A 25,983-nucleotide genomic window follows, 5' to 3' on the forward strand; every position below is an offset into this window, starting at 1 on the left:
TTTGGGGATTTTCCAGACATCTTTCTTTTATTGGCTTCTAATTTAACTTCACTGTGGTCCATGAATATACTTTGTATGATTTGAATCCTTTAAAATTTATTGAGACTTGTTTTATGGTCCAGAATATGGTCTATCTTGGTAAATGTTCTTGGCACTTGGAGAAAAAGTATATTCTGCTGTTGTTGGGTAGAATGTTCTATAAATGTCAACTAGGTCAATGTGGTTGGTAGTGTTACCCAAGTCTTCTATATCTTGACTAATTTTCTGTCTCCTTGTTCTATCAATTATTGAGAGAGGAGTGTTGAAATTGCCAACCAAAATTGTAGATTTGTCTATTTCTCCCTTCTTTCTATCAGTTTTTTTCTCCATTTATTGTGAAGCTCTGCTATTAGGTGCATAAACTTTTAGGAGTTGTGTTCTCTTGATGAATTGACCTCTTAATCATTTTGAAATGAACCTCTTTATCCCTGATAGTATTCTTTTCCTTGAAATTCATTTTGTCTGATATAGTCACTGAAGCTTTCTTTTGGTATGGCATATCTTTTTCTATCCTTTTACTTTTAACCTATTTGAGTCTTTTTATTTAAAGTGGATTTCTTGTATACAGCATTCAACGTAGGCAAGGTCTCATTATTTGTACCTAATCTGTCAATCTTGCCTTTTAATTATGGTGTTTAGACCATCTACATTTAATGGTCTACGTTTAATGTGTTTACTTCTACTGTTGGGATTTTTATGGCATTTCTTAAGTTTTTTTAGCATCTTCTGGAAAACAAACCAACCTCTTCTAAGGTTTAAAAGATAATCCTCTTGGGGTAGAAAGAATGCAAGCAGAGTCATACATCAAACTTAAACAACCTTAAACAACAAATTTAAACAACAAACTTGGGACAAACTCAAGGCTATATGTAAGATGATAGATTTCTTCAAGATTTGTGTGAAAGGAAGCCTACTTACCAGGCTTTGATGTTTGACCATTCTTCAGAGAGTGAGTGTATTCAAAGCAGGGAATGGACAAACAAGATTAGAATGATTGTGGTGTCCTATGGAGGAAGCAAATGTCTCATTTGGGAGGTGATTGGAGACACTATTTTCAAGATATTAGAATATCAGGATATTAGGACTCAGTGTCTACAAATTACATATATTACCTTTCACAATCAGGTTGAGAGAGGAAAGATAAGGGAAAATGCAAAATAGAAATGAGTGACTAAGGAGATTCCCTTCTAAGGTTATCTAGAGATAACCTTCTAGACAAAGGTTTGTTGCCTAACCTAACAGCCATTTGAAATTGACTTATCACTTGCCATCGCCTACCACTAGAAGCTGAAAAAGTGAGATACTCACTTTATCAACATGCATTAAATGTAGGGAGGCAGTGTTCTGGCCAATGAGATACGTGGGGAAGTCTGCCAGAGGGAGGGCCTCTGGGAATATTTCCTTCACTGTCAAAAGGAGAAAAGTCCTAATTAGTACTGCCTTTCCCCCTTTTTACCTTCTTCTTACCTTGAACTTGTATAACATGACTGGTATTGTGAGAGCCATCTTGAAGCCAAACAATAGATGAAATTACTCTAAGAATGGCAGAAGAGAAATAAAGAGCCTGGATGTTTCTTCACATTTTGAACATGTACAACCAATGCCAATAACCTCCTCCTTCTTATTATAGGGGAGGAATAACCCCTAATTTTTAGGCCATTATTTGTTTGGTTTTCTTAAGCATGAAGGCTAATTCCATTCCTTGCTGAAACAGAAACAGAAAGCAAATTGGCAGGGCTGCACTTTGTCTGAATATTGAAAACAAATGGTCCAGTAATAATGACCAAACACACTTGGAATAAGATAGATAAGGTAGCTAGTATTCATGACTCATTCCAGATTATTCTTTGCCATTTGTTTCACATGTTTGTCCCTAAGAAGAGTTTTCAAATTCTTGGGAACTTGTCCACTGACTGTATAGTATCAGAAACCAAACTACTTTGCACACTCTTCCGAATGGCATGGAAACAAGAGAAGTTTGGATGCAGCAATGAGATTCGAGGAGAGGGGAAAAAAAGAATTGGTGTCGTTAGTTTTCAAAGGTAAAGGAAATGGAGAAAAAGAGTAACACACCTCCGCAGTTACTGATCCAGGAATCTGCAGATGAGATTCTGAGCAAATTCTTGGTCTACCTTAATTTTCTCTTCCTTGTCCTTCAAGTTGCCATGGGGAATTCAGTATGAAAAATGAGTACTTCTCTTGCTTGAACCGTTCACCATTTATAATCATAGAGCCCAACAATGAGCAGGCTATCATCTTTTTTTTTTTTTTATAAATTTACTTACTTATCTTTGGCTGCATTGGGTCTTTGCTGCTGAGCGCGGGCTTTCTCTAGTTGCGGTGAGCAGGGGCTACTCTTCGTTGTGGTGCGTGGGCTTCTCATTGCGGTGGCTTCTCTTGTTGCGGAGCACGGGCTCTAGGCACGCGGGCTTCAGTAGTTGTGGCTCGCGGGCTCTAGAGCGCAGGCTCAGTAGTTGTGGGGCATGGGCTTAGTTGCTCCGCGGCATGTGGTATCTTCCCAGCCCAGGGCTCGAACCCGTGTCCCCTGCATTGGCAGGCGGATTCTTAACCACTGCGCGACCAGGGAAGTCCAGGCTATCATCTTTGTTGTAACTTTTGTTTCATTCAAAACTGAGCCTTTCATATATACGTAGTGCATCTTCACAATTTGCAATTCACACGGCAAGCGACACTGGCCAACTTGAGCATAACTAATTATCCTAATTCCCAAGGAGGTGAGAAGAAGCTAAGAGATGAACTGAGTCCTCTGTATGTCTCTGAGGCAGGAAGAGTTATCGGGAGGCTTAGACACAGAAAGCCTTCCTTCCATGGCTTTCATAGCACACTGACAACCCATTTGCTTCCAAACAACTAGTACTCAGAGCAGAGATTGCCATGTCTTCCACCACTTCTGGAACACACCATAGTTCCTAGCAGCTGTGCCCTATGAACAGACAGTAACACATACAAGAAGCCAAGTTATCAGAGATGGGGGGAAAACCAACAGATCAGAAAAAGTTTTCAGTGAAATAGGTTTGTGGATGTGATGGTCAACTTCCAAAAATAATTAGGTCCATGTAAGTAGATTAAATTACAACAAACATACACAAAAGAGTCCCTGAAACTTAAAAAACAAAAGAAGAAAGGTCATGCATGAGATAGGAATTTGTGGCCTGAAAGTGGAAAAGTATCTCAAATCATAGGTCAAAATTAATTCCTTAACCAGAAGAATTTTTTAAAATTACTTCCAGACAAAAAAAGCAAGTGACATGCGAAGCAAAAAGATTCTGGTTAGCATCACACGTCTCAACTGCAACACTAAGAATATGATGTTTTTTAGGCCACTGGACAAACAGAGCAGTAATCCCAAATACTATACCCAACCAAGATATCACTTACCTATTAGGATGAAAAAAGAACTGTGGCTTACCAGAGATTCAGAGAGTATATTACCCCACCTGAGGAAAATACTAAGAACCAAACAGGATATTAATTAGAAGTGAGATTTCAATGTAGAGGAAAATAAAGGAAGCAGAGGGAAATAGGGGTGAACAATAAACCTTAATATATGTGTATATGTGTATATAGCCAAGAGCTTGGGAGGCAAAATGCATGAGACAGTCCTACACAATAAAGAAGGCCTCGGGACCAAAAGATTTCTCAGCCAAGTTCCACCTAATCTTTAACAGGTAATTTCAATGATCTCATATTTAAACAATTCTAAACCATAGACAAAGATGAAAATCTCCCCAATTCATTTTATGAAACAGCATTCTTCTAAAAACTTTTTATTGAAAAAAAATGTGTACATGTAAGTTAGATGAATTTTCATTAACTAAACAATGCACCGTAAACAGGCATCCAGATAAAGAAACAAAACATTACCAGCGCTCCAGAAGTCCGCCCTCAGACTTGCTTTCAGACACTGTCTCCTCCCCTGCCTACCTCCCACTGATGATAACCACTTTCCTGACTTCTAACAGCATAGATTAGTTTTGCCTGTTTTTGTACTTTATATGAAGGAAAGCATATAGCATTCTTTTATATCTGGCTTTTTAGGCTGATCATAATGCTTCTGAGATTCATCCATATGTTGCACATAGTTATAAACTGTTCTCAGTGGATCATATTCCATTGTATGAATACACAAAAATGTATTTATCCATTCTACAGGTGGATGGACTTTTAGGTAGTTTCAGGTTTGAGGCTATTACTAATAGTGTTGCTATAAACATTCTAAAACATATCTTTTGGTGAACATATGTATGCATTTTATTGGGTGTATGCCTAGAAGCAGAATTACTAGATTCCATGGTATGAATATTTTCACTTTAGTAGATTCTGCCAAATGGTTTTCCAATAAATTGGAAACTATATTTGAAAAAATTTGCATTCTCACCAGCAGTGGGTGAGCCTTCTGATTACTCCCATATTTTGCCAACCTGCATAATTTTTTACACCTAATAAAATAATCCACTAAAGAAATCTATAGACTAATCTCACTTATGAATATTCATGCTGAAGTTCTAAATAAAAGATTAGCAACTGGAATACTGATTTATAAGAAAAGAATAACACATTATGACCAAGCAGGCTTTATTACAAGGAGACAAGAGTGGTTTCATGTCAGCAACTCCACACATAATCCAGCTAGTCAACAGATTAAAAGAAAGTAACACATGACCACATGAAAAGATGCTGAAAAGGCATTTGATAAAATTAGCAGCTATACCTAACAGAATCTCTTGGTAAAACAGGAAAGAATGTATTTAAATAAGATAAAGATTATTTACCAAGTAGCAACACAAATATTCTAAATAACTAAATACTCAAACTATTTTAGCTAAAATCAATAACAGAGATGCCTGCTATCACTGTTATCACTCAACACTATGATGGAGTTTATAGACAATAAAGATTCTAGAAAAGAATCTGTCAAACATTGCAAAAAATGTTGAATTATTTTTGTGTCATCATTGTATTTCTACAAATCCCAAGAGACTCTAGTGAAAACTGCTGAAATTAATGAGAAAATTTAGCAAGTATATATAGTAAAGTTGTATACAAGATAAGTACACAGAAAAAAACAGGCTTTTCCGTTATTTATAATAAGCCTTTAGAAATGGAAATGGAAAAAAAAAATCCATTCACAGTAATGACCAAAAGGCTAATAAGAATACATTTAATAAAAAAGACGCAAGACTTAAATGAAGAAAACTCTCAAATCTTACTAAAGCTATAGACAAGACCTGAGCAAACTGAAAATGATACAATTTTCTTAGTTCTTAGAAGACAATATCATATGTCAAATTTCCCAAAATTAATCTGAAAATTTAATGCAATTTCAACCCCTAATTGGATAAAGTGATCACAAATTTCAAATGGCCAAGAAAAGTAGCAAAAAGAACAGTAGGCAGGTGTGTGGGGTAGGAAAATGCTCTGCCTGATCATTTTATAAAACCACTGTTCACAAACAGAATAGAAATCCACTGTAATTGAATCCATATGACATTGCCATATGTAAAGAGAACTAGAAGTGAAACAGAATAGCATACTGAGAAATAAATCTCATCATATGTGAAAATTTAATATACGACAAAGTTGGTGTTTCAATTCATTGGGAAAAGATAGTTTATTTAATAAAGGATGCTAGAACAATTGGCAACTCACTCAGAAGAAAGTAAAGTTGCATCCATAGCTTGCATTGTATACAAAAACAAATTCCAAATGGAGTAGACAAATTAAAAATAAATAAATAAAATGCAGAAGCCATTCCAGGAGACTATACATGCCACTCAGGGGTGAAGACCTTAAACAATACAGAATACTGCAAAATGTTTATATATTCACAAATGTCTGTATTTTGAAAAATAAAATAATATATTGGATATATACTAATATAAAGTTTTGAATGGGAAAAGATATTATAAATATGGTCAATAGACAAATCAAAGATCTGGAGAAAATTTGCAAATAATAAGAGAAAGAGTTTATAATACACAAAGAGCACTTATAATTTTTTTAAAAGACTGCAAATATGGGCAAAATGTTAATAAAAATGAAAAATAAAAATGAATAAAAATGAATTAAAATTTTAAATGTGAATTTAAAAATACAAATACACAATTCACCTTAAGAGTGAAATCCAAATGGCTAAGTTTTCTATGGAAAAAGTACTTATTAATGTGGTTAATAGACAGCTTATAAGAGTTAGAAAAAAATGTTTGCAACCAAGAGTAGGAAGGCTTAATATACAAAAAGCTCCTACAAACTAAATAAAAAGACAAACACAATAGAAACATGAGCAAAAATATGAATAAAATGAATATAAAGGTACAAATAAAAATATGAATATTTATGGTAGGCAGAATTCTAAGATGGTCCCCATGATCTCTGCCCCTGGTGTTACTCCTATGATAATGCTACATTTACAGGGCAAAGGGCCTTTGCAGATGTAACTAAGGATACTAACCAGTTGACCTTAACACACAGAAATTATCTGGGTGGACCTAACCTAGTCACATGAGCCCTTTAAAAAGGCTGGTAGCAGAAAACAAAGAGTCAAAGCATGAGAAGGATTCGATGAATGCCTGCTAGCTTTGAAGATGGAGGGGACCACGTGCAAGGGCTGGAGGGTAGCCTCTAGGAGCTGAGAACAACCCTAGTTGACAGTCAGCAAGGGAACAGAGACCTCCATCTTGCAACCATCCTACAATCCCAGGGAAGCGAATTCTGCCAACATGTATGAGCTTGGAAGTGAATTCTTCCCCAGAGCCTTCAGCTAAGAGCCCAGCCTGGCACACACCTTCATTCCAGCCTTATTGGAAACTATATAGAGAGCCCAATCAAAGCCTGCTTGAAGTTCTAACCCACAGAACCATGAGATAATCAGTGGGTGCTGTTTTAAGCTGTTAAATTTGTGGTAATTTGTTATGCAGAGATAGAAAACTAATACAATAAATTATGAATGAAATCCAGATGACCAAAGAACATATGGAAAGTTTTCCAGATTTACAGTAGTAATGAAAATGCAAATAAAAAAACACTACGAAATCACTATACCCACCACCAGGCTTTTTTTCCTTTCCTTTTCTTTTTTTTAAATGCTACAACAGTTTTTGCTAATGGGTATAAAGGGTAACAGTATTTTTGTACATTTACTGATGGAAATATAAATTGTCCCAGCCTTTTTGGGAGACAACCTGTCAACATTTATTTAAAAATTTTAAATCGACATACCCCTTAACCCAGCAATCCTACTCCAGGGAATCTATTCCATAGAAGTAAAACCATCATGGTCATGAATATGTGCACAAGCACAATTACCATAATAGTAAAAACATGGTGACAAAGTAAATGCCCATCAATATGGAAGAGGTTTAATAACCTCTTCATCATCATACAGTATTACCCAGCACTAAAAAGAGTAAGAGCTATAAGACAGACTTGGAGGGATTTTTATCATACATTGTTGGATAAGAAAAGATGCAGAGGATATATATGATCCCATTTAAAGCAAACTGACCCACCCAAAAAATCTCATTTTATATAAAATTGTGTGTGTATATTAAGAAATTTAAAAGCGATTATATATGTATAGACTTGTAAGGGGCTCACAATACACATTACATTTTAGAAGTTGCAGAATAACTGTAGAAAAAGACAAAACCCTGTATGTAATGTTTGTGTATACATATTTGTAGGAATAAGAATAGATATATCAGGCTGCTACAAGGAAGGTGGGAGTGAAATGGTATGGCGGGATATGATTAGTTTTGCCATTATGCATCTTTATTATTTCATTTATTGCTCTTTTGTGATGTTCTTTTAATTAACTGTATTAATTTATAGTACTATTAATTTGTATCACTCTTTTAATCTAACATCATCTCCCTTCCCTTTGTTTTTCCTCAGTACTTATCACTAATATTCAATGTATTTTACTTATTTGTTGTTTGTTTTCCCCAACTATAATGTCAGCTGCAGGTAAAGGATTTTATCTGTTCACTGCTGAACGCCAGCACCTAGAACTCTCTGGCACATAGCAGGCACTCAACTATTGAGGAAACTAATATTTTATGTATAATTTAAGGTACCTCTTGATGTTCATTTTAACCTGATTTCTCCTAAAAAACCTGATATTTCAGAAGCTATCAGGAGTGTGACAGAATTACATGATAAGAAGACTGAATTCAGGGAGTGAATAATAGTTATTTCTTTGATACTTATTACTGCCTGACATTTTATCAGGTGTTATATATCTATTATCTCAAGTCAATCTAAGTAGGCAGATCTATAACACCCATTTTGTAGATGAAAAACCAACTCAGATTAGCTTATCTAAAGTCTCATGGCCAATAAATGTCCTGTGCCCAGGCCAAAATCCTGTTCTTTCCTCTGTGCTATACTGATTGTAAAGGAATCATGTTTCAATAATTAAAAAAGAGATAACAGTTCTTACATAATATATAGGTTTAATATTATTTTGAGATTTATTTAGTTGAATATTTCATAGTCACATAATTCACTGCTCTGTTGATGATTCTATTAATGATTTAAAAGTCATTTGACTGTTAAATATAAATACCCTGTCCCTAACTAGTGTTCCTAAAACAATTAAGCTGTTCAGCTCAAGGTCTCAAGCCTCCTGGGCCCTGCTGGAGTGGTAGCAGCACGCCAAGACAACACAGAACTATTCCTAGGAGAGGTAATAAACATTCAGACAATTATCATCAAATCTTCAAGACAAAATCAGCCCTAAGAACATCCTGAGGGATTTTGTCCCAGACTCTTCAACTCCAAAGCAAGCTCCCCAGAGAAATGTCTTTCTTGACAACCTTCTACTGGGAGAAGCTTCCTACCTCTTTGGAGAAAAATGCCCATCAGGAAGAGCAGGACCATCTGAGGGTCACAAGGGAAAAGAGTGGTGGACCCTGTCTGGGCCCAAGACAGTCAAGGCAGGGTTAGGTTCCAGGCTGGAGAATTCCCCGTCAAGAGGTCAGAGGCCAGTGGGTTGGTGTTCAGGATAGGGAGACAGAAGGGATACCACAGCAGGGCTTAGAGAGATCTCCTACTCCCCCACATGCTTTGCTCACTTCCAAAGCAGCCAAAACTGGAAGTGCGTAGCAGAAGAGGGTGCTGCCTTGGGCATTCTGTTGCCACCTTTCAGGTGAGGTCCAAATTCCTCCTCAAGGAGGGTGCAGACCTCAATCCTAGCGTCAGCTCCACAGACCTAAATACATTTGAGATTGCCAAGGGACTGGCAGGGATGTTTTTTTCTTTTCCTTTGTTTTTCGTGATCTGGATAGATTTAGAGTTTCAAAATGTGTTCTCTGGTCACTCAACCAATAAATATTTATCGAGTACTTTCTATATGGTAAGGCACCAGGAGAAGTGTTGAGGAATATAAGAAAAACAAATATGGTCCCTGCCTCAAGGAGCTTAGAGACAGCAGCAAACAAATAACCATCAACTCTTATTTTTTAGGTGACAAGTGAGCAATACCTAATATGTAAAATCTGAGTTGAGAATGGGGTTAGAATCAAAGCATTCAGAATAAAACTCATCAATACCTGCTCCTCGTGCCTCAAAAAAAAAAAAAAAAAAAAAAAAATCCACAAGATTTTGAAAGATATGTATGTAAATTAGACTTATTGTATATTCCTTGCCAATCTTTGTACTCCCAAAACAATTCTAAAATTCACACAAAATAAAATGTGATTATCTGCAGAGGCAAGCTGTATATAACTCGTATACATCAAGGGTATAAAACTGCCTTGATCTACAACCTTCAAGTTCAAAAGTAAAATTATCTCTGCCTCCAGAAAGCAATGTTTCTAAGAGAAAAAAGTCTGCTTGCAAGTTTTATTTTTTTTTATTGTAATCATCAGATATATATTCCTAGGTATCCTACAACAATGAGAAATAAGGAGCTTATTGTCCTGCTTGTTTAAAAGGCTGATCAAAGGAATAAAAGAAAATCTGAATGTTTTAGAGTTGGGAAAAAACCTCCTTTCTTCTGACCCTGAGATATACAAGGAAACTGAACAGGTACTATTTCATTGAAAAAGTTTCCTCTTAAACGAACTGATTGTTAAATGGTATTTTGGCTAAACAAGCATACTTTCAAAATCTTTGAATGGCAATTGGCAGAATCTAACCTTATCCTTGTTAGCTCTGAAGGGACACTATTAACATTACTTACGTGGTATACATGCTCTATCTTAATGTTCCATTCATTTCAACATTTATCAGATGCACAAGGCTCCATGGTTTACCTGCAAGCTATGTATAAAAATACTGCTTTTCCAGTCCGCAAAATACTAAGATATTTACCACATATGAAAGAATTCCTATATGGCACTTGAGTATTGGTGGGGAGCGGGGGTCAGGCATGTTATCCATAAATTACTGCAAAAAGATACGTGAGACCATTGCGTTCTTTTTCTAAAATACACACTGAGTGAAATAATTCCATCAATAGGGTATTCTGAAATATGTGGGCTCAAAGCTTGTAGAAAAATATGTAAATATTTTTAAAAATGCTTCTAAAAGCACAAAGTCATTCAAAACAACAGAACTCATTCTATAAAAATGATTCTACCTTTTCATGAGATTACCACTTGGCTACATTAGGACATTTCTTACATGTCTGGTCTTCATTCTGACATATGCAGATGACACAGCATACCTGGGCCTATGTTAATATAGTTTCCTACAATATAATAAAAAGCTATGTTGTCTGACACTTTAACCGGGGGACTCCTGGATACTTTTGACGTAGTTCCCCAAAATCTTTAATTTAGATGACAGGGATCAATGACAAAAAAGCCAGAACTGGAACCATTCACTTTTACAGATCAAAAGGCTCTCAGAGGTCATCTTTACAAGTCTTTTAACAAGAAAGGAAGACAATGGGTGATGGGTCCAGATCAGAGGCTAACTGTGTTTTCCTTTTCAGTGTGGTACATCTTTCCCCACACCCTCACCCAAGTTATCCAGCACCGAAAGTAAACTTTCTGATGAGTTTCTTTTGCTTTAAGGTAAGTTAATCGTATTTATTTCTGAAAAATTACTGCCTTGGTCCCACTTCCATAAGGAAGGAGTAGGTGATGTCAGTATACATTAACATTTCAACACATTTTATATAAACCACAAGCTGCTTATTTTCTCAACATATGCTTAACATAAAATTTTGCTTTCCATGCATGCAGTTTTTTTTTTTTTTAATTAAAGAAAGTTTTTCAGTTTGGGAATTCTCATTTGTGAATGATGGGTTTCCCTACCATTACCCTTAATTTGATGATGCTATTATATGAGGTAATTCAAAAATATCTTTGGTTTGAGGTTATAGATTGGGAACCTGATACACACCCTGGATCTTATAAGGACATGAAAAACTTTGGCATGTGAATTAATAATACTAATTCTAGTACTCTAAGTGCTATTTAACATGTTTTGCTGTGGGTTCTCCTTTATATCACTGGATTAATTATCTCTTTAAAGAGGCACACAGGAAAAGTCAAAAGGGAGTTAGCATCTGGACCAGTCTTCCTGTAGGGTGAATGGCTAAATAACCAAGGATGAGAGAATTTTCTATGAAACAGACCCTTCCAGTAGGAAAGATATTGCAGATTTTATTCTCCCCAATAGTCAGATCCTTCTTCAAGTCTGACCAAAAACACCATTACCTTTAGTCTAATAACAACTAAGAATAAGAAAGGGCTTAGGGTTTTGTAAGATCTAAGTGAAACTTGAAGTGAGTAATTTTCCCTTTGGTGGGTTTTGCATTCTGTTTGGTTTTGAAAGTATACAAAATATACTAAATTAGAATTTGTGTTTCAGAAAATATGGAATCTAATTTTCAAAGTTGCATGTCAGCGCTTCTCCACAGAGCTAGAGCGTCCCCACCATTGTAAACGACAGGTATAACTGAGAAGTAACAAGTGGAGGGATGTGTTATGGTTATAGCGTTGGATGCTGCCAGATTTCCAGGTGTTCCTGGGGAATACTCTAAGTGCCAGGACAACCTAGGACCCTTCAAAACCTCAGTGGTGCCCTTGGGAAACCTAAAGCAGGTTAGAATACCATTCTGAACCTGGGCTGACCCCAGAGGGTCCATCAATCCCTGAAAAACTTTTGGAGTCCTCTTGACCTTCTGAGCTAGATTACTCTAAAACAACTCCAGCAAATCACGTCTCAGTTCTCATTACAAGGGACAAAAGGGACATTTCTGACACTACTGAAAAATGTGTACATACCAAAGAATAGAACACTTGTTACTACAGCAGCATATGAAACATCATAGAACAGTGGATAGTTTCAAGGACACCAGAAGCGGTACCTTTTAGAGTCTATATATTATTGTGGCTCCAGATTGGAACAAAGAGATAGTGAGTTCTGAGCAGAAGCCCTTGAAAAATAATGTTGATCTGAAGGAGCAAGGGGTAGAAGGCTTATGCTTGCCTGTTAAGTAGCCAAACAAAGAAAAAATAAAAGCACATTAAATTTATATGTGTATGTGTAATTTTTAAAATTATGTAACTGAACACTTGAGAAAAAATATACATATGTCCCTGAAAGTATCATGATCCAATCGTGTGGGGTATTTTAATTTTACTGGTTTTCCAAAGCCCCAAACTCTCTATAATGATAAATTTCTCCATCTTCCTTACAATCAATAATTAAGATTGGTTCATTACTTTGGATTCACATCTACTTTGTCTAATACACTTTTATTTCTCTGCCCCCCTTTACTACCTAACCCCCAGAACAAAATCAGGTTGTATTAAAGTATTTTAACTGCAAACCCACTAGATTCCAAATCTGACAAATATTTCAATTCATGAGACACCTATAGCACATTATCTATATTTGTACACTTTATTTAAAAACAAATAATACACTTAGAGCCGCCAAAAAAGGATATCTTAATTAGCTTATCCATACCCTGAATTTACAAAAGAAACTTCTTGCACCACAAAAATTAGCATTTGGATTAATTTACATTAATTGATATTACACCTAAATTTTAAAATACCTGAAGATCAAACAATCTGGCCCAGGGATCACCAGTTGGAGGGGTGAAGGGGTGTGGAGAAAAGGAGTTATTGATGAATCTGAACTGATGATGCCCTGAGGTCAGCTCTAGTAAACTGAAGTGGAGAAGACATAAAATAACCAGTAGATTACAGGATTTGTAATCCTTCTGGATTACAAAACCAGAAGTGGTTCCTCCTGAAAACAGGTATTAGATCATATAGTTGGGATAGGTATAGGGGATACCTCTTAATCTGGATTGGAAAAAAGCTGTGTGGAGAAGGGGGTTGTATCTGTTTCTCACAAGAGGCAAACTTCAGCCAAACAATGAAAAGAAAGTACGGAGGGTGGTATGTGGTAGACTGAAGGCTTTCTGATTGCTGATAACACCAAATTTAGCAGCTCTCTACAAGTCAACTAAAATACCATTCTCTAAGACATTTTCAGAGAGGAGCTAACACACAACCAGGGAAAAATCATTCTACGTTAACAAGGCACTCACTGGTTCACAGCCTGTTAAAAACCCAGGCAGACATTAGAGTTAATCTAAATTAAAATGAACTTTCTAATTTGCATCTGAGGGATGACGGGCATGTGGTCCCAGTTAAATCAAATCTAAAGCTTGACTAGCAAAGATCCAGAAAATTCTGACTCTTAAGCACCACTTCAGGAATACTCCTAGAATAAATAAGTGGGATCTAGAGATCTCTGTTTGGCTTTATATTCGCTTTTTTTTTTTGGATTAAAAAAAAAAGATGCAATCTGTTTAATACTCTGTGAACCCGGCATCCCTTACAATGACACTGAGATCCAGTTGGATGATGGATATATAGCCAATTAAAAAACTTTCAGTGGCACAAGTAGAATGATTCAAATCATCTACCAAGGACCTGACCTGTCCTTTGTTTTTTAAACACAGATATGTTAGTTTTCTGGACCTTCTTCTAAAATGAACTGAAGGAATTGATACGTTTCAGAAAAATATACATACAATTTCTGTCAGCTACTACTTTTGTACAACCTGAATCCCAGTGTTAAACAAAATAATGCAATTATATAAATAACTAAACAACACAGTAACAGAGGCAACTTCTGAGTAAATAAAATTAATGATTAGATACTTAATAGCCTTGAAATAGCTTTCAAAGAATAAAGTAAGCTGAAGAAAATTATACTTAAGAGCTCTTTTCCCATGTAAATCAATAACAGTTTGGCTCTTGGCTGAAAGCATCACACAGACATATACTAACCAGAGACTATCTCCAAGTCATTATCAACATTGATGATAAATTTTAAGCAGTTCTTTCAAAAGAAAATCAAAATTAATTCTAAGCCTTTCAATCTGATTTGTGACATCTTTGTTCAATATAACTTAAATGACAAAGCCTGAGAAAAGCACCAACACAGATTTTTAAATTGCATCCAACCATTATTGTAGATGTCATAAAGATTTGCTTGAGTCAAAATGGCAGCAATGACAAAGAGGTAGATATGAAAGATGCCATTTAAATACTATTCTTAGGTGGAATTTTAACTAGTTCAGGTGTTTAGTTTAAAAATGATTTTTACTAGTTGAATCTTCATCACATAAGAATCATGACATGCTCTTGTGTAAAGGGGAAATATATGAAGTGCTAAAAAAGTGAGCCTTTAAAAATTACATTTACTTAGCCAACGTTAATGAGATCCCATAATTTTGGTGAATCAATAATTTCTCCTACTACCTGAACTTGACTTACAATGAAAGAACAGCCATTTTCTTCTCTACTGAAATTTCTAGGAATTCACATTCAAAATTCTTGGAAAGTACTTATGGTGCTCAGAAGAGCACGAAGACAGCGCATGAAATGTCCCCTGAAGTCCTAGAAGTTGAACAGATACATTAAAAAGACATTGATGGTCACAAATCAGGACCTTCACAGATTGGCAAACACTCACACACACACATACACACACACACTCTCTCTCTCCCTCTCTCTCTCTCTTACACCCCTTCCCCCACAAAGAAACTCAATCCTCATCCTCACTGTAAGGCTGCATTTGTATTTTTTTTTTTTTTTAAAGGCACCTCTCTTTCTCTAGCTATTGCCTTCTTGATGATAGCTGTTTTGTCAAAAATCCTGAATGTTCAATGGAAATAGTTCAGTACTGAGAATGGAATACTTTTCAATTCACATTTGAATAGCCAGGTTTTCTTACATTCAGATTTTAATAAACTAGAATGACAGTCTTTAAAACAAGCATGCTAGCCTATAATGAATATAGTATATACAGTAATTTAAACATTTAGAACTATATATTATACTGCAAAAGCAAACAGTACAACACTCATCATACTCATCATTACCTGCTGTGTACACTACCTCCAAAAATGAACATACAAAACAGTAAAATGCACCTATGGTTTTATATATATATATATAGTCTATATATATTATATATATTCCTACAATATATATAATATATATTTATAAAATATACATACATTTTAGACATTTTCAAATAAATCTTCATCATTATCTCCCAAAGAAATTTATAGCAAGAGTACTGAAGGAATGAAAGTCAGATAAACAAAAAATTTCTCACAAAGTTCGTTATCAGTGATACAGCTCAATTTCCCCCCTTTTAGTCATAACTAAAATGATTATAAAAGCTAAATACTTTGCATAACTAATTATCTGTTTAATGGCAAAAATTGCTAAACTTGTTCAATAGAAAAATACTGAAGGTCATTATATCACTTATGTTAAATATCTGTCTATGGTTCAAGTAGCAAATGAGCTCCATATGACAGCTGAGTTTTGAGAAGGGTGCTGCAAGCTCCCAGAGATGTATCCATAGCATGTGAAGATAAGGCAGGGACCCACATCTCCTGCTGATTTTCATACTATTCCAATACATTTCATCCAAAATATTTACAAATGAAGCACTATGACAGCATTTCAGTGACTGTTCAAATCTGGAATTTGTTCATTTTGTCAATTTTCATTGAATTTTTGATAAGCTGAGGGAAAAATCAGACACATATATATGCTTCTATCTGGTTGGAAGACAGCTTTGGCTCATTTCTACACTGAGATCATAACAGTGCTAGTGGAGAAGAATCTCTGTTTCTGGGTACAATCTCCAAGAGCACAGCACTGGCTTTCTAAGGAACTTTCAACAGTTCCATCATTTGCACTACAGTCTACATATCTCATGGTTGTTTTCTACTTACTAACAGAAAAATGCATTTCAACCATGCGGCATAAAACGCAGGTGAAGAGAGTGTCTTGGTTTTGAGAATTCCAGTGACAGAAGGAAAGCAGGCACTGCAGACCTTGGAAAGTAATTAAAGCAATAATTGGTAGAACAATAGCCTGTAGTCATCCATCACAAATATGCCAATTAAGAGCACCTGACTGGAATTTTCCAGTATCCTTCTACAAATGTTAGGTCAGCAACATCATTTATTTACTTTGTGAACAATCAAAAGAGGAATTCGCCAAACACAATGTGGAATTCTACACCTGCATGGGAATATAAACATTTAACTGGTAGCTCATATCCAGGTCAAATCATTTGAATACACAAAGGAGTCCCTTGAGCCCACTGTGAACCAAAGCACAGATGAAATGACAAGGTAGCTGTGTCAAAATATTAAAGCATATCTGTATATCAATTAGGCAAATTTAACACAGGTCTTTAAAGAAAACTTGCCTGTATACTACAGAATTCCAGAGGCAGATAAGCAGAAATTTTAAAGAAAAACTGTCAATTAACATTGACACTATCGTGATAAAACTTCTTCAGGGAGTAGATGTACATATTATCAGAAGTGCCATTGTTATGCTAATGGAATACACGGGCATAGGAATGTAGGAATTATATTAAAAGGTTAAAATATTTATGGATATGGACTTTTTTTAAGTCTGAGAGCCTATTAAAAATACATTTTGCTGAAAATTTGGGTATTAGTAACTTATTTCTAATTTCCAGATTGGTCTCTGACATTTTGGACAAATAAGAAAGAGTGTGAGGAGAGGTGAGACAGTTGTAGGGATGAGGTCTATATACTGGGTCCAGACAGTGGGGTCATGGAAATCCCAAGAGTTGACCATATGTGGGTCATAGGTAAGGTGCGCTCAGGGAACCCTGGTCCTTCAAGAATGGTTTTCCCCAGAAACAGTATTGATTCACTGCCTATTAAAACATGCTGTGTATTCCAATTAGACACTGGAGGTGGGGTAGGGAGAGGGAAAGAAAGAGAGAACCCTTTAGCCAATATTATACACCAAACTATTCCATCCAGATTTCCAAGAGGTTCTTCTTCTTAGGGATATTAATAAGGGAATTCCTGGGGCACAAAACATTTGCTTTATTTAGTACTTCTGCAAAAGCAGCTGCCTGATGTTAACCATATCCTTTGGACTATTAAAACATAATAATTATGAACTATTTTTGGTAGGTGTCAGATAATTTGAATATAAGAGACAAAGAAGAAAGAGTAGAGATCATCTGAAGCATGGTTATGTGGGTTTTGATAAATAAGTACTTGCCAATAACTTCCAGCTTTTCAACCACTGAAAGGTAAGATTTCATTGATAGGAAATAATCACTCTGGTACTATAAACATCCCATGAATAAAATGAATTTTAAAATTAACAGAAATTATTATAAAGATATGACCTGCTTGCCATTAAAAATAAACAGAATCTTAAACCTGAATAAGTTAAATCCTTTAGTAAAAGCAGACTCTATCAACTATTCTTCATAATGGTGAGTGCTTTTGACAGCTAAACTTTAGAATGGTACCAAATCTATTTTTAAAAATGTAATACAATATAGAAATCTGCTTAAAAACTAAATATTTGTTTAGCATTTCTGAATAATAATATATTTAACATGTTATTGCATTTCTTTTTTTCCCTCTAATAGGTAAAATGTTTTGCCAGGTGCTTTATGAGAACAGTTGAAAGGAGAGCTAAATTAAAAACTCATTTTAACACTGCCTGGTCATTATGCACATAGGGGTTAGTACAACAGATATGATAAAGATTACTGTTTTGATTACCTAATATGTTTAACAAGATTTCTCAGGGGAGAACTAGGTCTAAATTTCCATTCTTCCTCTACTCATTCCCAGCCATCAACCTTTTTAATTATCCCTTATAATGTGCCCTATTTACTCAATAGGGGCAAGTTAAACCTATATTCTTCGCTCAGGCCTGCCTAGCGAATTAGAACAACCTCAGAAATAAAAGCTCCTATTTTGGGAAAAATTTTGAAGTTTTCAGGCTCACAGATTCAGCTGAGCTTGCAGCAACCTGAACAAACCTTAGGTTTAGAAAACGAATTGCAAAACTATACTTTAACAAATGTTCTCTGTGCTCCTTCAGCAGAACAAAAGGGCTGGATGGGTTGACTCTTGCCCCGGTCTTCTGTATCTCTTTTGTGCAGTTGATTATTTATAAAGAGCTAGAAGGTGAAGATGATGCATTGTGTCATACAAAGACTTTAGCCAGTGCATCAGCCCCAGCACTGGCTATATAGCATTTGGATGGGTGGAAAGCTACATCATGAATTGATTCTTCAAACTTTTTCCGATGAGCTGTGAACTCTTGGATACACGTCTTACTTTCTAGGTTCCATAAACGTATTGAACAGTCATGACCTATATCAAAAGAAAAGAAATTAAGAGAAAAATTACATTAAATATAAAAATGGTAAGAATAAATAAATAATCTATAGTTGTACTTACTGCCAGACATTAAGTACAGGCCATTTGGATCAACTGCTAAACTTGTAACAGCTTCTAGGTGGGCTACCATCGAGTGGATCAGTTTGCCTTTGGAAAAAGAGATTGTTACCCTTTAGTAATAGTTTACCTTATCCTGAATACAAGCCAGCTACCTCGCTGCACTGGCTTCGCCAGTCACCCCTCTCTGTGTAGTCTCTACATCAATAGCTTTTCCAACTGCTAAAACAACACGTGTCTCCCTCCCTGCTCTGGCCATGATGATAATGAGAAACAAAAGCTCAAATTTCAGATTATATTTTTGTCTTTCACAATATGGAAGTCATTAATTTGTACACAAATATTCCTTTAAGCCATGTTCATTAACTAAAACTCAGATATTATTCATCACTGACTGCATCCTTTAGCTACAGGCAAATTATATGTGTTGTGGAAGCAGAAGAAAATACTGAGACAAAGACAAAGTAACAGAGAGAAAACCTGGCCACAATTTTGGTGGAAACAGTATATAGAAAGAGATTAAAAATGTTAAATTATTCATCACTTGTAGCTAAGCAAAGTTAGCAAAAGTCAACACATTTACAAAGCCAGTAGCAGATACTCAGGTAAATATGGCTGTTAATACAGTGAGTTGTTCTCCCAACCAGCTCTTCATGCATTTCCTTTAGACTAGTGAAATATAAGCTAATAAAAATTGGGAAAGCCTCCATACCTCAGTGCAAATCAGTCAGGACCAAATAATCAGTATTATAATACAGAAAAAAATTAGTCCATGGAAAAACAAATAAAATAAATCAAATGACTCAGGGGTTTGCCATCTGCAACACTAAGGCTCTTCAAAAACCAAACAATTTTAAACAAAATATAATGATCATATGCCTCTACTTCCAGCAAGTTTCTACTTTTCCACAGTATATTCAAAACAAGAGATCATTTTATTGGTATCTGAATGAATTTTTCATTGTGTTCCTAGTAATAACCTTGGCTCTAGGGCCAAAATATAACACCTGTTTACTATTAAATAAACCAAGATGATTCTATATGCTATCGTGAAGACTAGTTCTTAGCAGATTTAGATGAAGTAAAAAGAAACTGATCTGGGAGAGGATTTGTGTTTCAGTGCCTATTTGCTGACTATAAAGCCACTGACAGACACCAAAATTACAGCTGGGATTTTTTTTTTTTTTGCTTTAACAATGATCAATTTAAATAAATTCTTACCTGTATTGTTATCGTAGAATTTGATATGCCTGTCTTCATGAGCAGTGATGCTGATGGGAAGAGTGGGATGACTGATGACTCTATTTATTTGGCAGGAAGAGTTGGCTGCTAAAAAGAAGAAATTAAAGAGCAATACAAATTTGTCAAAGCTACTATTTCTTCATACAAAAGAGAACAGAATATTCACCTAAGAGATTGGAAAAGTAAATGATATGACTTTAACGTGCCTTTAGTTCATTTATTCTGCAACTGTGTTGTTCATAATTGCGATGTTAGGAAATGAGAATCACCTGAGCAACACTCTACTGACAAATCTAGAAGTACCTGGGAATTAGAATTTCCTTTTCCACCACCTGCTATCAATGGATGCCACCTAGAACTTAGCCCAGAGCCACTGACATTTCGCATTCTACAGTGTTCTATGATACTTCTGCTACTTTAATAAAATTCCATCATTACTTCATGTAGATAATTCCCAAATTTAAATCTCAGCTCATTCTAGATACAGAGCTCTTTATCACATGGTTATCATCTAAAGATAAACATGACAAAGAGAATTTTTAACTCTTTAATCTTCTCTTTCTCATAATAGAAATGGTCATTTGACAGTCTACCATGTTTGGAATCTGAAAATAGCATCCTAATAGTATTTTTTGCACACTATTTAATAGTGTTCAAAGAGATCTTAATTATACACACAATGAGACAGGCAGGCCACATGTCATTAGGTTCATAACACAGTGAATGATCCAAGGTCCAGAAAACATCTGTGACTTCCCCAAAATCATGGTAACAAAGCTAGTACCTATTCTAATTTCTATCTCTATCCCAACCAGATGACTCATGCAAATCAGGCAACTGCCAAAATTGCTACTTAAACTATCACAAGTTCCTCCTGACAGCCTTTTATGAAATGGAAATCGATTATTAAGAACTTAAGTTTAGGACTTCCCTGGTGGCGCAGTGGTTAAGAACCTGCCTGCCAATGCAGGGGACACGGGTTCGAGCCCTGGTCTGGGAAGATCCCACATGCCGTGGAGCAACTAAGCCCGTGTGCCACAACTACCGAGTCCTGCACTCTAGAGCCCGTGAGCCACAACTACTGAGCCCATGTGCCACAACTACTGAAGCCTGTGTGCCCTAGAGCCTGTGCTCCACAACAAGAGAAGCCACCGTAATGAGAAGCCTGCGTGCCGCAATGAAGAGTAGCCCCCGCTCCACGCAACTAGAGAAAGCCCACGTACAGCAATGAAGACCCAACGCAGCCAAAAATAATAAATAAAATAATTTATAAAAAAAAAGAACTTAAGTTTAATTAGTGATTTTTGTTACAATACTTTTTACAAGAAAAAAAGGGAAAATCTACATAAAGATAACATTAATTTAAGATATGTCAAAGTTAAAAAATAATTATTATATCATGGTCTTGGGAGAAGGGATGTCCTTATAAAGTACATTATTGGGACAACTGGCAAATTTGAGTGTAAACAATAACAGCATGTGTCAATGTCAAATTTCCTGATTTTGATAATGTAATGTGCTGTCAGAGAATGTCCTTATTCTTAGGAATTACATGCTAAAGGATCTAGGGGTATAGGTATATAACGTCTCTTAAATGGCTCAGAATTTTAAATTATACACATACACAGAGAATGATAAAGTAAATGTGACAAATATGGCAAAATGTTAAAAACTGGTGAATCTGGGTGAAGGTTAACCAAGAATTCTTGTAATGTTTTTGAAACTTTTCTTTAAATTTAAAATTATTTCAAAAATAAAGAGGTCCTAAAATTTTTTAAATCTCAGAATAGGTATCATGAAGTTACACTCATAATAGAAAATATAGTGATGCATAACTAAAAATAGCTCCAATATTAGTCTACTCTATTGGATTTTCATGTGGTACCTAGAAATATGACATCTTAAAAGCTGAGGGTAGTCTTTTTCCAATGCTAATGGCAGGTGGCCACCCAGCCTGTTATCTAAGTGTACAACAAAAAGTCACTTGACCATGTGGAGTAAGCTCTGGGTCAGTTATATTCATTTTAAATGGTCCTAAACAAAGAATTTAGATTAAAAATTCAGCCTATGGATATTTTTTCCTCCAGAGATAACACACCACTGACCAATATCTGCTGTAAGGTCTAGCAGGAGAATAACAACAAAATACAAATACTTTAAGTAAAGTATCCGATATATTTTGGGAGAGAAGTTTCTGAGAATAGCTTCAATTACTTTGAAATCTAGAAAAGAAGCATGATAGAAATCAGGCAAAAGAAAGTTCTTATTTAGTAATACTTTTTAAGGAAATTTCTCCAGGTGATGGTAAATCAGACAAGTAAAAGTAAGCAAAATACAAAGAACACTAGAAATAAACTGAAGGCCTACTAGCCATCATTCTAACAATGAATCTAAAAGAATCCTCCAAATATTTATATTCAGCTTATGACCTAAAAATAGTTTACCTTTTCAATGGGTTCACAAGTACCCAATTACCTGCTTCAACTACCTTTGACTTAATCATAGTCAAATCATCACTGCCATCAATAAGAAGAAAGGTAATTTATTCTGATTCTAACAACAAACATCTTTCATCCTTTTAAACTATACGAAATTCACTTTTACCTTAAAACATGTTTGGTCTGAACTTTAATTTAAAAAAACACCTGCGAAATTCCAGAATACAATAACATAGTCAAATATAAACAGCTAAGGGAGTCACAGTAGAAAGAAATAAATTTGCTTTATATAACTCTAAAGTAATCAAACTGATAACTTAGGAAATGTCAGGACATATTATTATAATTCGAAATAGTTATCACTTATTCCAACAATGCTGCCTTTGCTCAAAACATTCTCGGCAGTCTTCTTCAGAAAATGCTTCTAGTATCAGGCAAAAAGTCATATGACTTTACAGTTATACATCGTGAGGGAGAAACGGAATTGCCTAGTTTAGCTTATCCATCTCATTCACTGACTTGAGACCTTATTAATTTATAGCAGTCATTAAAACCAACATTTATGCTGAGGACGTTCAAAGAATTGACCATAATCTCTGAAGGTAATTTGAAAAATGTTCACATCCTTCTTAATTTCATATTGGCTTTTTATTTTATTACAGTAGCTTTAGGTCATATATCTAAGCATGATTTTAAATTTACTGAGAGGGCGGAGTCAAGACGGCGTACTAGGAGGATGCGGAATTTGCGTCTCCTCACAACTAGGGCACCTACCAGGCACTGGTGGGGGACCATGGACACCTGAGGGGACGGGAGGAACCCCCAGCGACCGGGTAGGATGTGGGGCGTGGGGGGAGTGAAGGGGGAGAAGTGGAGGCGGGACGGAACTGGCACCCCTGAGGGATGGATGGGGGAGGGGAAGGGATCCCATACCGAAGGCAGAAATTGGGGAACCATTGGGAGGGCAGAGGATCTATACAGATTGCCAACAAACACATGAAAAGATGCTCAACATCACTAATCATTAGAGAAATGCAAATCAAAACTACAATGAGGTATCACTTCACACTGGTCAGAATGGCCATCATCAAAAAATCTACAGACAATAAATGCTGGAGAGGGTGTGGAGGAAAGGGAACCCTCCTGCACTGTTGGTGGGAATGTAAATTGATACAGCCACTATGGAGAACAGTATGGAGGTTCCTTAAAAAACTAAAAATAGAACTACCATACGACCCAGCAATCCCACTACTGGGCATATACCCTGAGAAAACCATAATTCAAAAAGTGTCACGTACCATAATGTTCATTGCAGCTCTATTTACAATAGCCAGGACATGGAAGCAACCTAAGTGTCCATGGACAGGTGAATGGAAAAAGAAGATGTGGCACATATATACAATGGAATATTACTCAGCCATAAAAAGAAACGAAATTGAGTTATTTGTAGTGAGGTGGACGGACCTAGAGTCTGTCATACAGAGTGAAGTAAGTCAGAAAGAGAAAAACAAATACTGTATGCTAACACATATATATGGATTCTTAAAAAAAAAAACTGGTCATGAAGAACCTAGGGGCAGGACAGAAATAAAGACGCAGACCTACTAGAGAATGGACTTGAGGACACGGGGAGGGGGAAGGGTAAGCTGGGACAAAGTGAGAGAGTGGCATGGACATATATACACTACCAAATGTAAAACCGATAGCTAGTGGGAAGCAGCCGCATAGCACAGGGAGGGAGATCAGCTCGGTGCTTTGTGACCACCTAGAGGGGTGGGATAGGGAGGGTGGGAGGGAGACGCAAGAGGGAAGAGATATGGGGATATATGTATATGTATAGCTGATTCACTTTGTTATAAAGCAGAAATTAACACACCATTGTAAAGCAATTATACTCCAATAAAGATGTTAAAAAAAAAAAGAAGATTCTGTAGAAATACATTTAATTGCATGGAAAGGTATTCTTACTGTACTAAGTGAATAAAAAAAAATCTACAAACAATAAATGCTGGAGAGGGTGTGGAGAAAAGGGAACCCTCTTGCACTGTTGGTGGGAATGTAAATTGATACAGCCACTATGGAGAACAGTATGGAGGTTCCTCAAAAAACTAAAAATAGAACTACCATATGACCCAGCAATCCTACTACTGGGCATATACCCTGAGAAAACCATAATTCAAAAAGAGTCATGTACCACAACGTTCATTGCAGCTCTATTTACAATAGCCAGGACATGGAAGCACCAATGGTAAAGATGTGGCACATATATACAGTGGAATATTAGCCATAAAAAGAAATGAAATTGAGTTATTTGTAGTGAGGTGGATGGACCTAGAGTCTGTCATACAGAGTGAAGTAAGTCGGAAAGAGAAAAACAAATACTGTATGCTAACACATATATATGGCATCTAAAAAAAAAAAAATGGTTCTGAAGAACCTAGGGGCAGGACAGGAATAAAGACGCAGATGTAGAGAATGGACTTGAGCACACGGGGAGGGGGAAGGGTAAGTTGGGACGAAGTGAGAGAGTAGCAATGACATATGCACACTACCAAATGTAAAATAGATAGCTAGTGGGAAGCAGCCGCATAGCACAGGGAGATCAGCTCGGTGCTTTGTGACCACCTAGAGGGGTGGGATCGGGAGGATGGGAGGGAGACACAAGAGGGAGGAGATATGGGGATGTATGTATACATATAGCTGATTCACTTTTTGATACAGCAGAATCTAACACACCATTGTAAAGCACTTATACTCTAATAAAGATGTTAAAAAAAATTAAAAAATAAAATATACAAAAAAGAATTTCATAGTCACTGAAAAAAAAAAAAACTTTATACAGATAATATTCCTCTGGGCTCAGCCCATAATACTGCATTTCCTGTTGCCATGACATCAGTGGTCACTATTACAATCTCCAGGATTCTGTGAAGTCGAGAGCGAGAGAGAGAGAGAGAGAGAGAGAGAGAGAGAGAGAGAGAGAGAGAGAGAGAGAAGCCAGAGAGGACAGTAGTTTTTCTTTCTTATTTCCCTTCTTTTTCCAATTCTTTCCTTCTTCTATCTCAAAGAAACACCAAAAGAAAAGTGCAAGCCAAACAGGCAAGGGAGGCAGGGGAAATTTTTGCCTTTTCTCAATATGTTGGCTCCTAAGGATGCACCAGGCTCCTTGAAGATGTGCCCTGAGTCAAGCTATCTAAACCCGACACTCTTAGTTGCCTAAGCAGAACACCTGCTTCCCTGCTTCCTCCATAACACAACCCAACTTGGTAAATGGAATAAATGTAGCCAGAGGGCTCAAAGGAAGCTGGTCCATCCCCAGCTCCTGGGGAGGATCCCAATTCCAAGTCTATGCCAAGGATGGTTTTTTATATATGTGTGTGTGTGTGTGTGTGTGTGTGTGTGTGTGTGTGTGTGTGTGTGTGTGTGTGTGTGTGTGTGTGTGTGTGTGTGTATAGTTCCCCTTGCTGGTGATTGCTTCAGGACCTCAGG

At 36.2% G+C, this 25,983-nt stretch overlaps 1 protein-coding gene across 3 annotated transcripts in view; it reads right to left on the minus strand.

Annotated features, from left to right (window-relative positions):
- Positions 1 to 15,320: 15,320 nt before the first annotated feature.
- The window catches only part of STRN (striatin), a 113,536-nt gene continuing 102,873 nt past the window's right edge, over positions 15,321 to 25,983 (minus strand). For 2 of the 3 annotated variants that reach the window (XM_061168809.1, XM_061168808.1), the window contains 3 exons: positions 20,036 to 20,143; positions 18,818 to 18,904; positions 15,321 to 18,730 (listed from right to left, as the gene is read on the minus strand). In XM_061168809.1, the coding sequence (XP_061024792.1) occupies positions 18,561 to 18,730; positions 18,818 to 18,904; positions 20,036 to 20,143 (365 nt within the window). In that variant the 3' untranslated portion in view covers positions 15,321 to 18,560. The remainder of the gene's footprint in view (positions 18,731 to 18,817; positions 18,905 to 20,035; positions 20,144 to 25,983) is intronic. The other variant, XM_061168807.1, reaches the window with a different exon arrangement.

Source organism: Eubalaena glacialis, chromosome 14 (genome assembly GCF_028564815.1).
Source record: "Eubalaena glacialis isolate mEubGla1 chromosome 14, mEubGla1.1.hap2.+ XY, whole genome shotgun sequence".
Classification (NCBI taxonomy): Eukaryota; Metazoa; Chordata; class Mammalia; order Artiodactyla; family Balaenidae; genus Eubalaena; species Eubalaena glacialis.